The 12,338-nt window shown below is 38.3% G+C and overlaps 1 protein-coding gene and 1 long non-coding RNA gene across 2 annotated transcripts; one reads left to right on the plus strand and one right to left on the minus strand.

Annotated features, from left to right (window-relative positions):
• On the plus strand, window positions 358–5,227 carry LOC109840331 (myosin-binding protein 7-like). Its single transcript, XM_020408963.1, has 4 exons — window positions 358–1,208; window positions 3,047–3,093; window positions 3,188–4,168; window positions 4,523–5,227. The coding sequence occupies exons 1-3, from the start codon at window positions 408–410 to the stop codon at window positions 3,288–3,290; spliced, it is 951 nt and encodes a 316-aa protein (XP_020264552.1). The 5' UTR covers window positions 358–407; the 3' UTR covers window positions 3,291–4,168; window positions 4,523–5,227.
• LOC109840401 lies at window positions 3,686–8,638 on the minus strand. The gene is made up of 2 exons (XR_002246922.1): window positions 8,551–8,638; window positions 3,686–4,250 (listed from the first exon to the last, which is right to left on the minus strand). It is a non-coding gene; the product is annotated as an uncharacterized LOC109840401 (long non-coding RNA).

The raw sequence follows: 12,338 nt of genomic DNA on the forward strand, positions 1-12,338 counted from the left end.
CGCCGGCGGCGCGGAAGAGTCGAGAAGAAGCCAAACCCTAGTTTTGAGAAATCGAAGAGAAGACGAAGGTCAAAATCATAGGTAGTCTCAAATCTCGCTCCGCCGCCGCTCTCTCCGGCGACACGTGCGTCATGCACGTCCCCTCTGCGGCCGTCGCCAAACCCAGAAGCGCAAGCTGGACAATGACGTCGGCGGCGATAACCACTCCGGCGACGTCAACCGCCCGCGTCGAGATCAAGAACGCAGGCGCGCGTGCCCTCCGCCAAACCCTAAACAGACCACCAGCAGTCGCATCCAGCGAGCTGTATGGCGAGCTGGAAGAAGGCAGCGGAGCGCCGCCGCGCTCCGCCGCCAGCGAGCGATGTCGATGAGCGTCGCCTCTGCAGCGAGAGAAGGCGGAGGTCCAGATGGAGTTCCGCCAATTCAAGCGGTACGCCGAGGAGAGGATGTCTCACGATCAGGAAGAGATCGCCGAGCTCGAAGAACTCCTCTTCAAGCGAGATCTCGCGATCCAATCCCTAACCAGCGAAATCCAAGCCTACAAGCATCGCCTTGTAAACTTCGGTTTCGGCCCGATCATCTCCGAGCCTCATACTCCCAACGCCCTCAACGCTGCAGCCGCCGCCTTCGATTACCCTCCATTGAGATGCAAGATACCGGATAATAACGAAGAAACAAGCACGGATCTTGATAAGTACGCGTTTGGTGAAACCCCAAGGGATCAAATACAGAATCTTGAGCAGAGGATTACGCAGATGGAGATTCAAGAAAAAGGGGTGGTGGGTTTCTCCCCTCAAAAGCCTCAGCATGCGAGGAAGTTATCGACAGAGAGCCCTGTGTCGAGCTTGTTTCCGGTGAAGGATGACATCAGCGATAGGGTTTATACTGTGGACAGAGTGCATTATTGTGGGCCGGAGAGTTATATAAGCCCACCGAGGGAGATTGATATAAAGGAGGAGAAGGTGGAGAAAGAGGAGGAGGAAATTAAGATCTTGAATTTGAGGCTGCAGGCGCTGGAAGCGGACAGGGAGACAATGAGGCAGACGATGCTAACAATGGGGAAGGACAAGGCGCAGCTCATCTTGTTGAGGGAGATAGCTCAGCAGCTGTGTAAGGAGGTTACGCCGCAGGCACAGCAAAACACCAACAACAAGATGGTTAAAAAGCATTCTTTTATCAGAAGTTTTTCCATTGTTACGGCGATAAAGGTAACTTCCAAGACTCTTGGTTAGTATGGTGTAGGAAAAGCATACTGTAGTTTGGTATGAACTGGCATGATTGGGTTACAAGTACTATTTGGTTATCATAATCTGATGAGCACCATTGTTATATAGTTAACTTTCACAAAACTACCATGAACTTTGAGGTAGAACAAGCTACTGTAAACTTTTTTTATTAGAGAAAAATAACATGATAGGACAAGTTGCCATAAGCTTAAATATATTGTGTGTTTTGGTCAATTTTGCCCCATGTACTTTATATACCTCCCATAATTTTCTTATTGAACATTGTGGGTTGATAGATAAAAATATGGATAGTTTAGAACTTTTATCCAAGATGTTAACGTCGTTAGCAATAATTTTCAATGGTTTATGAAATTCTTTAGCAGTTTGGAAGTTTATGGTAGTTTTCTAAGAAAATTAGTTGGGTAAAATGCCCTAAAGTTCGTGGTAGTTTCATGACATTCACTCGTTAGATAATATATAGAAGAGATTACCATAATTTTTGGAAGTTCTTAGAATTTTCCTCTTTGGGATCATTTCATCATTAATAACTATCATAATCTTATAATTCTAAGAAAAAACATAAAACTTTTCCCCCAAAATGGACTTCATCCTAGTCTTTTGAGCATAACTCTCATCAGAGAGGCAGACATCAACTCTATTTAGATTCAGAATTGCTGCTGAGTACCTTATATAAAATAGCGGGCGGGTAATAATATTTGAGTAGGGAGGTAATTACAATGGACTGTTTATAGGATCTTATTGTCACATGGTCGAGCCGTGGAGAGAAAACTGCGTCCAGTATGAATGTGATTCGTGATTGTGCAGCCTTTCTAGAAGTTGCCTATGGTTGACCAGAAGAATCCAGTACTAATCACGGCATTTAGTTGATTAGCTCATTTTGTACTCTCTAGTGTAGCCATCTTTTCTATCTTAAATTTAATAATTATTTTACTTCCTTATTTATGGGTCAATTGGTAGGGTCCTGCATTCTTAGCTCTTTTATTCTCAATATTTTTAAGCTTTGAGCTTGCGTAGCAGTCTTCTCATCTATTAATGTGTGCAGTGTGTACTATTCGTGGAAAGTTGATTTATTTGATGTACATGATATCCTAAGAACTAACAGTAGTTGGTATAGTTGTGGCTATATGACATGTTTAGTGAAAAAGAAATGGAAAAGGAAACAAATATAATAAAAATCTCATTATTAACCTTAGCATAGGGGTTGCAACTTGCAAGAGGTAAGCTACTGTAATAATCAGGCACCGATACAAAGTTTGATATGGTCTCTATTTTTACTGTAAAATATATATGGTCTCTATTTGTTACTTGATATGAGCTTATCCCATCTTATTCCGATTATATTTTACTTTTAAGGCTTCAAATAACTACCGATATATTTTATAGCATATCACTATTCAAGTAAGAAAAACAATGCGTTTTTGCGGCGCAAGTATTACAACAGACTCGATTACTTTTCAAAAAGCACAGAAAGTAATGCTGTCTCATAGATATGTGTGGCAATGTCTCTTGAACCCTTTTGTTTCCACCAAGTACAACAGACTCGATTACTTTTCAAAAAGCACAGAAAGTATTACTGTCTCATAGATACGTGTGGCTCTGTCTCTTGAACCCTTTTGTTTCCACCAAGTTGAATAGTTTGTCTAAGTTCTCAAAAGTATGATCTCACCTATAATCTCTATGTAGTAAATCAGTACTGCATTTGAAGGACATTCTTTCTTGTGCTGTTTCATGCATCACATCTAGCTATTTATATCATTCTATGTTTACTTACTCTTTTTGCTTTTTGTATCTTGCTCTAGTGGATCACTTCATTTCTTTTCTGGAGGAGAAGAGTATCAAGAACCAAGTAAGTACTGGTGTTTCAATTTACACGCTATCACAAGTTTGCAATTTATTTGTGATGATGGATGGTAGCTGATTGTTCATCTGGCTTATGTCAGGTATACGTTTGGAATAACAAACAACAATGCTGGCTTACTGCTGCTTTTAGATAAGAAGCCCCGTCTGAGGCGGAGGCAGAGCCTCTCAAGAACACTCAGATGACCATGGCCTTGTGTCCTTCAAGATTTCTTCTTGAGGTCAATTTGAACATAGTAATCAGTTGGAGATGTATTCTTGTATGAATCCTAGTGGATTGCATATCTAACATTCAGCTTGTTTTTCCCCCCTTCTGTTTTCCCTCTCTTTCATTTGTTGCTCAGGCTCAGAGGTTCTTTGCTTGAGATCCACATGGTGCATTATGTAGAGTATTTTACCCCATGAGAGATGTATAGTAGAGTGATTGAAGTTTGGCTCTTTTTTCCTGTAATCACGTGTAGGCTGTTGAATAGAGATAAATAGTATGGTGACTGAATTTGCCTCTTCATCTGTGTTATATCTCGTGTTATAAAATTTTGTGGTTATTATTGGGCACTAGGTTTTGAAGTAGACATAACAAGTATTCTGAAGCTTATATTTCTGCAGGCAATGATATCCTCAAGTTCTCCTGATACTGTAAAGGGCCACGTAGGAATCACATGGTTTCCCATAATTTCTCATAAAAGACACATGATTTCTCATAAAAGACACCACAGCACTCATACACACAAACACAGAGAATGTCTATCTTGTTAAGCTTCATGGTCCTGCCTCCGTCTTTGTCAAGGTTGCGTCTGTAGTAGCCTTAGTTTCCATGTTAAATGCCGGCTTCTCTGAAGTCAGAGGCAAAAATATTCCATACTCCCAAGTTTTTTTTAAACTCGAGTTCACCAGAAAACAGGAAGGAAACTAAAGTAGCAAGCAGGATTGGGATGCTTGTGGGATACACACCAGCACTTGCTGCAAGCCTTGGCTCTCTTACAATTCTCAGCAACCCTGGATCAAAGTGTTTGTTACTCAGTTCTGCACTCAGTCGTCTTCACTTCTTCAAGAGAGTATTTGAGGTAAGAATACAACAATCTTTATAACATCCATGCTTAATTGTGGATAGACCCCATTTACTATCGCCTAATTATGGATAGACACCTGTAGTTAGATAAACCACATGAGTGAACTTTTTTGACTCTTTCACCCTCAAAGAGAGGGAAATTATTTTTTGACAAATAGACCTTCTGGCGGATAAAATAGTCAAAAAAAATCACTCGGGGGGTCTATCCGCAATTGCGCGATAGTACAGGGGGTCTATCCGCAATTGAGAGGTAGTATAAGAGACATACCCGCAATTAACCCTAACATCTAGCAATCCTGAGAAACAGGCAAAGTGCTAATGTTTTTCTCTTCTGAATTTGGCTTCACAGGTCCTGTTCATTCATAGCTATAGCGGCTCAATGATGATCGATTCAGTGGTTTTTATATCATTCACCTACTGCACCACCTCCATCATCATGATTTATGCACAATATCTCTGTCAAGAAGTAGCAGAGCCTGTGATCGACTCGAAGTATCCTGGGGTTGCTTTGTTTCTTGTAGGGATCATTGGCAACTTCTACCATCACACCATCTTCTTTCGAGACTAAGGGAGAAGGATGATAAAGGATACAAGATTCCTAAAGGGGGAATGTTTTGGTTCGTGATTTGCCCACATTATCTCTTTGAGATTATAGAGTGGATAGGAGTTGCATTGATCTCTCAAACAGTGTTTGCCTTCTCCTTCGCCTTGGGCTCTATGGTATAGTTGATGGGCAGGAGTTATGCAACAAGGAAGTGGTATCAGTCTAAGTTCCAAAACTTCCCTATGGAGGTCAGGGCTTTGATTCCCTATGTCTTCTAGAGAATAGAAAGACTAGAAGAACTTCATTCATGAGCAAAGCAGATACTCTAGAGAAGAAAGTGGAGGTTGTTTATATTGTTTAGAGTTATATTAGATAACACTGCATGTTGAGTATGAGCATTTCAAAATATCTCTACTATCATAACCCCAAAATTTTCTGTGTTTGTGTGCCCATGCCTTATCATCATGTGAAGATGCAGAAATATTAAATGGCATCTTGTTAAGGAAAGAATTGTAATGCCACAATTTAAAAGCCTTTCAATTTTACAGTCTCACAAAATTTAAATATTAACAAAGCAGAAATATTCCCTAACCAACTAAGCTTTCTCATGAGTCTACATTATCACATCTAGTTCTCACAAATAAATTGAGTGCAATTCCCTGCAACCTCAACATTTCCACTTATGCTGGCTAAAGAACGACACACGCATATTGAAGGAAATTTTTCAAGAAACTGTAGTAATTGAACGCCTTACTAGAAGCATATGCAGATATATGATTCAGCGATAACTAGAACTAATGCAATTGTAGCTTCTGTCGTCTTAGGTTAACTGTGTATTTTGGGTAATTTGCTAATTTCATGCCTCATATCACCGGTATAAGTTTAGAAACTTCTAACTCTATCTATCCTTGGTATGTCCTGATTGAGTCTACTAATAGGATGCTTTTCATTTCTACATGTTGGAGAATCAGGCAGTGTTTAATTAATTAATAAAGTTCAGAAACAAAGGAAATTAAAGATGATTCGCTAAAACTGGTGACCGAATTGAACTAAAGGAAAGGGGTAAAACGGAGAACAGAGTGTTATACTAGTGTGTGTATGACATCAAATACAAAGAAGGAACTACAACAGATACAGTTTAAACTTTGACATCTAGTTTTCCTCCTGTTTTATGCCTGCACAAGAGTGGTGCATTTCTGCATTCCTTTACCGTTTCTCATCTATCTACACTCCTTAATAGAATTGTTAGAAAAATAATGTTAAGGTAAAAGCTATATGACAGAGAACAAATGAAAAAAAGAAAAATTTTGAATTGAGAAAATGCAATCATGCAGAAAAGGGAAAAAGAACTCTTCATTATTCTAACAATCTGAACATTAAGTTAAGAAGCAATGCTATCATGCAGAAAAGGGAAAAGAACTCTTCATTATTCTAACAATCTGAACATTAAGTTAAGAAGCAATATTTCTTGAATGAACAATTTACAAAAAGGATTTCTAAAATTTTCTTATAGACGGAAATAACTTATACATTTCCTGTACAATCTTTGGTTCTCCCAAGCCTTAATCCTCACAATTCATATATCCCTGCAGCAAAACCATTGAGAATGTCGCCAAACCACACTAAAGCTTGTAACGTTTAAACGGTATACAACAACGACAACAACAACAAAAACAAAGCTTTATCCTAAATGTTTGTGGTCCGCTACATGAATCATATTCTTCCATTCTATTCGATCTTTGGCTTTCTCCCCCGTTAAGTGAACCATTGTCATTATCCTTCTTAATTGCTTCCAACCAAGTTCTCTAAAACCATCCTTTATCCCAAAGGTTTAGACAGTATGCTTCACTATAAAAAAGAGCATCAAACATTTCTTCACAGGTCACCAACCCCCTTAACTAATTGCTTCCCTGATACAATTTTAAGCACCAAAGATTTATTTTTTTTCTTGGTACAGCAACATCATGCAACAGCCACTAAATTATTCTCTCCTTTGATATATCAGCAGTTGAATCCGTATCCTTCAACTTTCTGAGCTCATCAATCAATAATCTACACACATCATGATCCTCAGTTTGAAGTGCTTTAAGTCGAACAGCACTTCCCTTAGCAGAAAGACAAGTTATTATCAATTTACATGACTCATTATTAGGTTCCAAACCTTCTTCTATCATCCTTTCCACACACTCTAAAGTGGCTTTTACATTTCCTATCATGCAATATCCACGAAGAATTATGTTATGCGTCGCAAAACTAAAGCTCAAACCCTTATTGCGAAGCTCCAATAACAATTTTTCAACCATCTCCATCTTACCAATCAAGCACAGTCCATCTACCAAGCCATTGTATATTTCAATTTCCGGTAAATAGCCTTTCACTAACATTACTTCTTTCAACTTATGTGCTTCCCTTAACCTACCACCCATGCACAAATGCCTAATAAGATTATTATAAAGGCTTAACTTTGGATGATGCCCTCTTCTGACCATCTTTACGAATATCTTCAGCGCTTTCATCCACCATCCATAAATAGTGAGGGACTCAACGAGTTGAGAGTACACAAATTTCCTATCCAACCAACCGACTCTTCTCATGTGATTGAAGAGATCATTTCCATACTCAGGTTTACCTTGCTTACACAACTCCTTAATCAGTAGATTCATAGTATAACTATCTGGCTTTACTTTTGTACTAAGCATATGCTTGAAGAGCTCGAACATCATTTTGACCTCTCCCTTCACGCAACACCCCATAATCAAGATATTGTAAGTATCCAAATCAGGCACATAGTCTTTACCTCTCATCGTTGCGAAAAGCTCCAACGCTTCGTTCAACTTCCCCTTTTTACACAAGGACTTCATAGCAACATTGAAGGTTTCGGTTTCTAGAGCATCAATGCTCCCATCTAGCATTCTACGAAACAAATCCCACCCCAAATCCTCCTCTCTCGAATCAAGAAGCCCCTCCAAGAGTATGCTACAAGAGGTAATCGCGGGACTAAATCCAAGTCCAATCATCTCATTCAATAAACCCAAACCCATATCGGTCCTCCCAACACAAGCCCATTGATGTAACACATAATCATAATCACACGGAGTCGCATCTAAACCTAGACTAATCTTTTTCCGAAGCAAAGACTCAGCAATCTCAGCATGAGAAGCTTTACAATCTCTAGTCAAAACCTTGAGGATTGTAGTGTAGGTCACACTATCATGATCGAAACCTTGTAAACTATCTAACCAATCAAAGAACTTAAATGCCAACTCAGGTTTCTTGATGCGCTTGAGAACTTGAACTGCGACGGGAGAGGTGATCTCTGAACCAGAAATATCACATAGTTGCTTAAGCAATGGATCCCATTTATCCGTCCTTTGAAGTATAGAAACTATGCTTCTGATCAATACATTGTCTTCTTTAGCTTTGTTCTTCCTCAGTTTAGAGTAGCATCTAGCATTCTGTGTACTTTCAACCCCAGAAGCTTGAGAATCTAATGTAACCCTAGAGGTATGCATCAAACATCTCCAGTAGACACTTGGGTATTTTAGGGAGAATGGAGATAATTGGGAGCTAGGGTTTTGAGCTAAAAGATCACCGGCAGAATATAAAGATCTCTTGATTTGCATCAGGGTTTGGGCTCTAACATAAAAAGGAGGGATCTTTTTACAATAGAAACCCATGTGGCAGTCTTATATACAAAAAAAAAACTGTAAATTTCATAGGAAATTGCAATATTCAACGCAACTGAACAGGTTGGCAACAAAAAGGAGTCATCTTGGCAGAAAATTTAGGGGTGTGAATCGAAATTGAGGAGGTCGGAGGCACTAATTTCGTACCTTGACTCAGGAAGGGGATCGTCTCCTATGGAGACGACGAAGCAATGAGGGAGCAGAAGGCGTCGATGGGCTGAGACGCAGCGACGAGTGGGCTTTTTGGGCTTCGCAACAAGTTTCAGAGGGTTAATTAGATGTTGGTCCCTTAAAGCATCCCAAATTGCCCAACAGTTCCTCAAATCTAAATCTTTGCTAATCAGTCCCTCAAATCTTCAATTTTATTGCAATTTCATCGCTCTGTTAGAAATTCTGTTGCTTTCCTTAACTTTTGTCAAATTAAACCTTAACCAAACATCTAGAATTACCTCATTGCTCCGGTCTATGAGTTTCTACCTCTCAAGTAACCTAAACTTCGTAGGGTGCAGAGGGAATATTACCGATGGAGAAGAAAGAGTTACAGGGTTTTAGTTTTAGATTGAGAGGGTTGTGGGTATAAACCTGTTAAGAAATGAGTTGGTAAGATTTGAAATGATAATGCTAGTTTTAGGGAGGGTAAAATGGGAAAGCCATTAATTTCTGTTTAAGTTGACAGAATATTCCCCACAAAACTGACATTAGTAAACCAAGGGGACGGAATTGCGACAAAACTGCGGATTTGAGGGGCTAATGAGCAAACACGGAGATTTGGGAGATTAGTTGGTAATTAATGATGATTTAAGGGACTAATATGTAATTACCCCTCTTTCAAAAATTAAGCACGCAACTTACAATAATTTACAATTTAGTAGAGGGACAAAAAATTACAATCAAATTCATAACTACCTTCTCAATTTAATAACTAAAAATCATCCACTATTTCCCACCTATCCCAAAAATTTTAAATTCACAGACCTCTTTGTAAATTTCTCCTCTGTCGTGCTCTGGACCTCTTTTTTGTGACTATTGTTTATAAACATGCACATATACATGGACCAAAAATATGTGACCATTGGAGGGGACATGTGAGATGTCCCCCTCCTATTGCATAATGAGCTGGCTCTCACATGTCCCCTCCTATTGCATAATGAGCTGACATAACCAGCTCATTATGTAATAGGGAGGGGACACCTCACATGTTCCATCCATTGGCCCCATATTTTGGGTCCTTAAAAAGCATTTTTCTCTTCAAAATTTCAAAAATCTTTAGCAGTCAATGTTGGGCTTTAGCTTGTGGGCCTATAATATCTGAGAACAACAATTACAAAGAATTAGTAGGCATTAGTAGGCCTAATTCATTATTTGTTATGCTTGCCTCCAACGGGATCATCACTTTTACGCGGTCTATCCATCCGCGTTTTTTCTCAGCTCTCTGTTCTTCCATCAATGCTTCGATCTAAGCGATATTTTCTCAATCGGGAGAATCAATTTCTTGTCCGTGAACTAGTAAATATTGTTTTTGGGTGTGTTGGATCTGAGATGCAAGCTAAGGAATTGAATATAATCGTAGACCGTCAGTGGCAAAGTCAGGAATTAGAGCTTGTGAGGGCACCCTTGTTTCATCTATTAAAAGATATAATAAACAATTATATTCATAGTCATATTCAATAATATCAATATTTTTTGAAAGAGACTAGAGTCCCAAACTTGAAAACCTAACAAAATTATCACATATAAAATGGTTATTTATGAAAAAGGAGGAGTAATTCATACTAAAATGTCATTTACAAACTATCCCGACAATTTGCTACTTTTTAAAAGTTACATCTCCATTGATTCAATATTTATAGTTTGGTCCTTTAAGATGTGTCAATTTAGCAAAAACCACACGTAAAGCACAAGATCCCTATAGAAGTGATCTTTTTTCTATATCAAGAATGATCAAAAGCAAAAAACTTGTCCGTAAAAACTTTTGTCATATTAAACCTTGTTTATAAAATATTAAGGAGCAAAAGAGTTGCACGGTTGCATCCAATTGAAGAACAAGGCAATTTTCATCCCAAATACTATGAACAAACTTCTCAAGATGTGAACTTGAACAACGTGAGAGAAAATTTTAGCTAGGTTTGATCAAATTACCCCTCCTAAAATCAAAATTCCGCAACTCTGATGTCTAAATTACCTTGCCTAATATTAAATTTTTGAGTCTCTGAAGCTTTGAATATCCTTTGGCTGGAGAGAGAACTAGGGTGCTTATGAGAGACTCAATTACGGAAAAATACACGTAAAGGTTACTATATATATGCATCCTAAAATTACACTACGTACCACTCCTAGAGAGCAATCTAACCCACTAAAATTTGGGCCTTAAACCATTTTGTATTTTTAAGATGAAGTGCGTCTTAAATTGTTTCACCAAAAGAAGCTCACATGAAGCTTCGAGAGGATTTTCCTTGGGCGCAGAAGTTGTCTTTTTTTTTTTGGGTGTTTGCTGTGTATGGGTGGGTTGGATGGGTTTTTATGGGTTGGGTTTGGGGTGGGGGTCATGGGGTCATGTGCCCACTTGACCCCTCCCTCCTCGCTATTCGATATCACAGATAATATGTAGCAGAAATAAAACAGATAAAATTAAAACAATAAGCAACGCAATGATCACATGAATAATCACAACCAGAACACACGAGATTTTATAGTGGTTCGGATAAATAATCCTACATCCACTCTTACTTATCGCGAAGGAGCTCCCTCACTATATGAAAGTTCTTATGAATTACAAACCCAATTCAGCAAACTTACAAGACCGAAATCCTAGTTTCTCCTAACTAGCTATCTAACATAATTCTTCACACACGAGCCACCCTAGCCCTAACTAGTGACCAGTTCCTCAATTAAACCCTAGCTTGAGGACATCATAAAAAATAAGTTTAATACAAAGTATTAAATATCAATTAAGCACAATATAGAAAGATCTTGCAGCCCTTTGATTGTGCAAACTGTTCTCCAAATGATTAAAATGAAGCTTTGAGAAGAATGACGATGACAATGAAGTTTAAGGGCAATACTCCTCGAGGATTGAAGATTTGATGATGAGGAACAATGTTGAGGATGTTTTCTGAGAAGCATGAGCAAGATCTTTTCTCTTAGGTTGAAACCTTAACTCTCTCTCTTCCTCTTTCTTTTTCTCTCTCGATTTGGTCAAGAACTTGTTTGAAAACTGTGAGGAAGGAGCTTATATACCCTTGGTAATGAATGACTAATATTGAGTTCAAAATAGATTAAAATCACAAATCTGATCAACTATCGATGGTTGAACTTAACCATTAATGGTCAAGTTGTCACCATCACTGGTTAAGTTGTAACCATCGATGAGCTAAAACTATATGGACATTTGCTTGATCGATTGTTGATAGAACCATTGATGATTTATAGACCAGATTGATAACTTTCCGAAAATCTATAATAATTAATAGTGATTCTGAAACCAAGTCAAAAGTTATAGCTCATGCAAGTTTTAGCATCAGTATATGTTCCCGAACTATTGTTGACTATTTCGACGTTGTCTCGCTAAAACGTTCATATCTCGTGCTATACATCTCAAAATTGAGTTTGGTTTGTTCTTTTGGATTCATGACAAAGAGATGGAAAATCCCATATGCTCAAACATAATTGCTTTTACTTTTGATATTTTTCTAGAATTAGCTGTAATTAACTTATCATCTTGCTCTATTCACTTTCGAACTTGATTGTAACTTCTTATAACTTGTATATAACGTTAGACATATATATTAGACCGACATGGAGATTTATTATTATCAAATAAACTCAAATGTACGGACGCGGTCCTAGCTAACAGGTTACATTTTGCGAAATATGATTTGAACTAACTGCAATAATTAATTGTCTTTGCACATTTCATTACCTTCTTCCACCTAGTT

Source organism: Asparagus officinalis, chromosome 1 (genome assembly GCF_001876935.1).
Source record: "Asparagus officinalis chromosome 1, Aspof.V1, whole genome shotgun sequence".
In the NCBI taxonomy this organism is placed as follows: Eukaryota; Viridiplantae; Streptophyta; class Magnoliopsida; order Asparagales; family Asparagaceae; genus Asparagus; species Asparagus officinalis.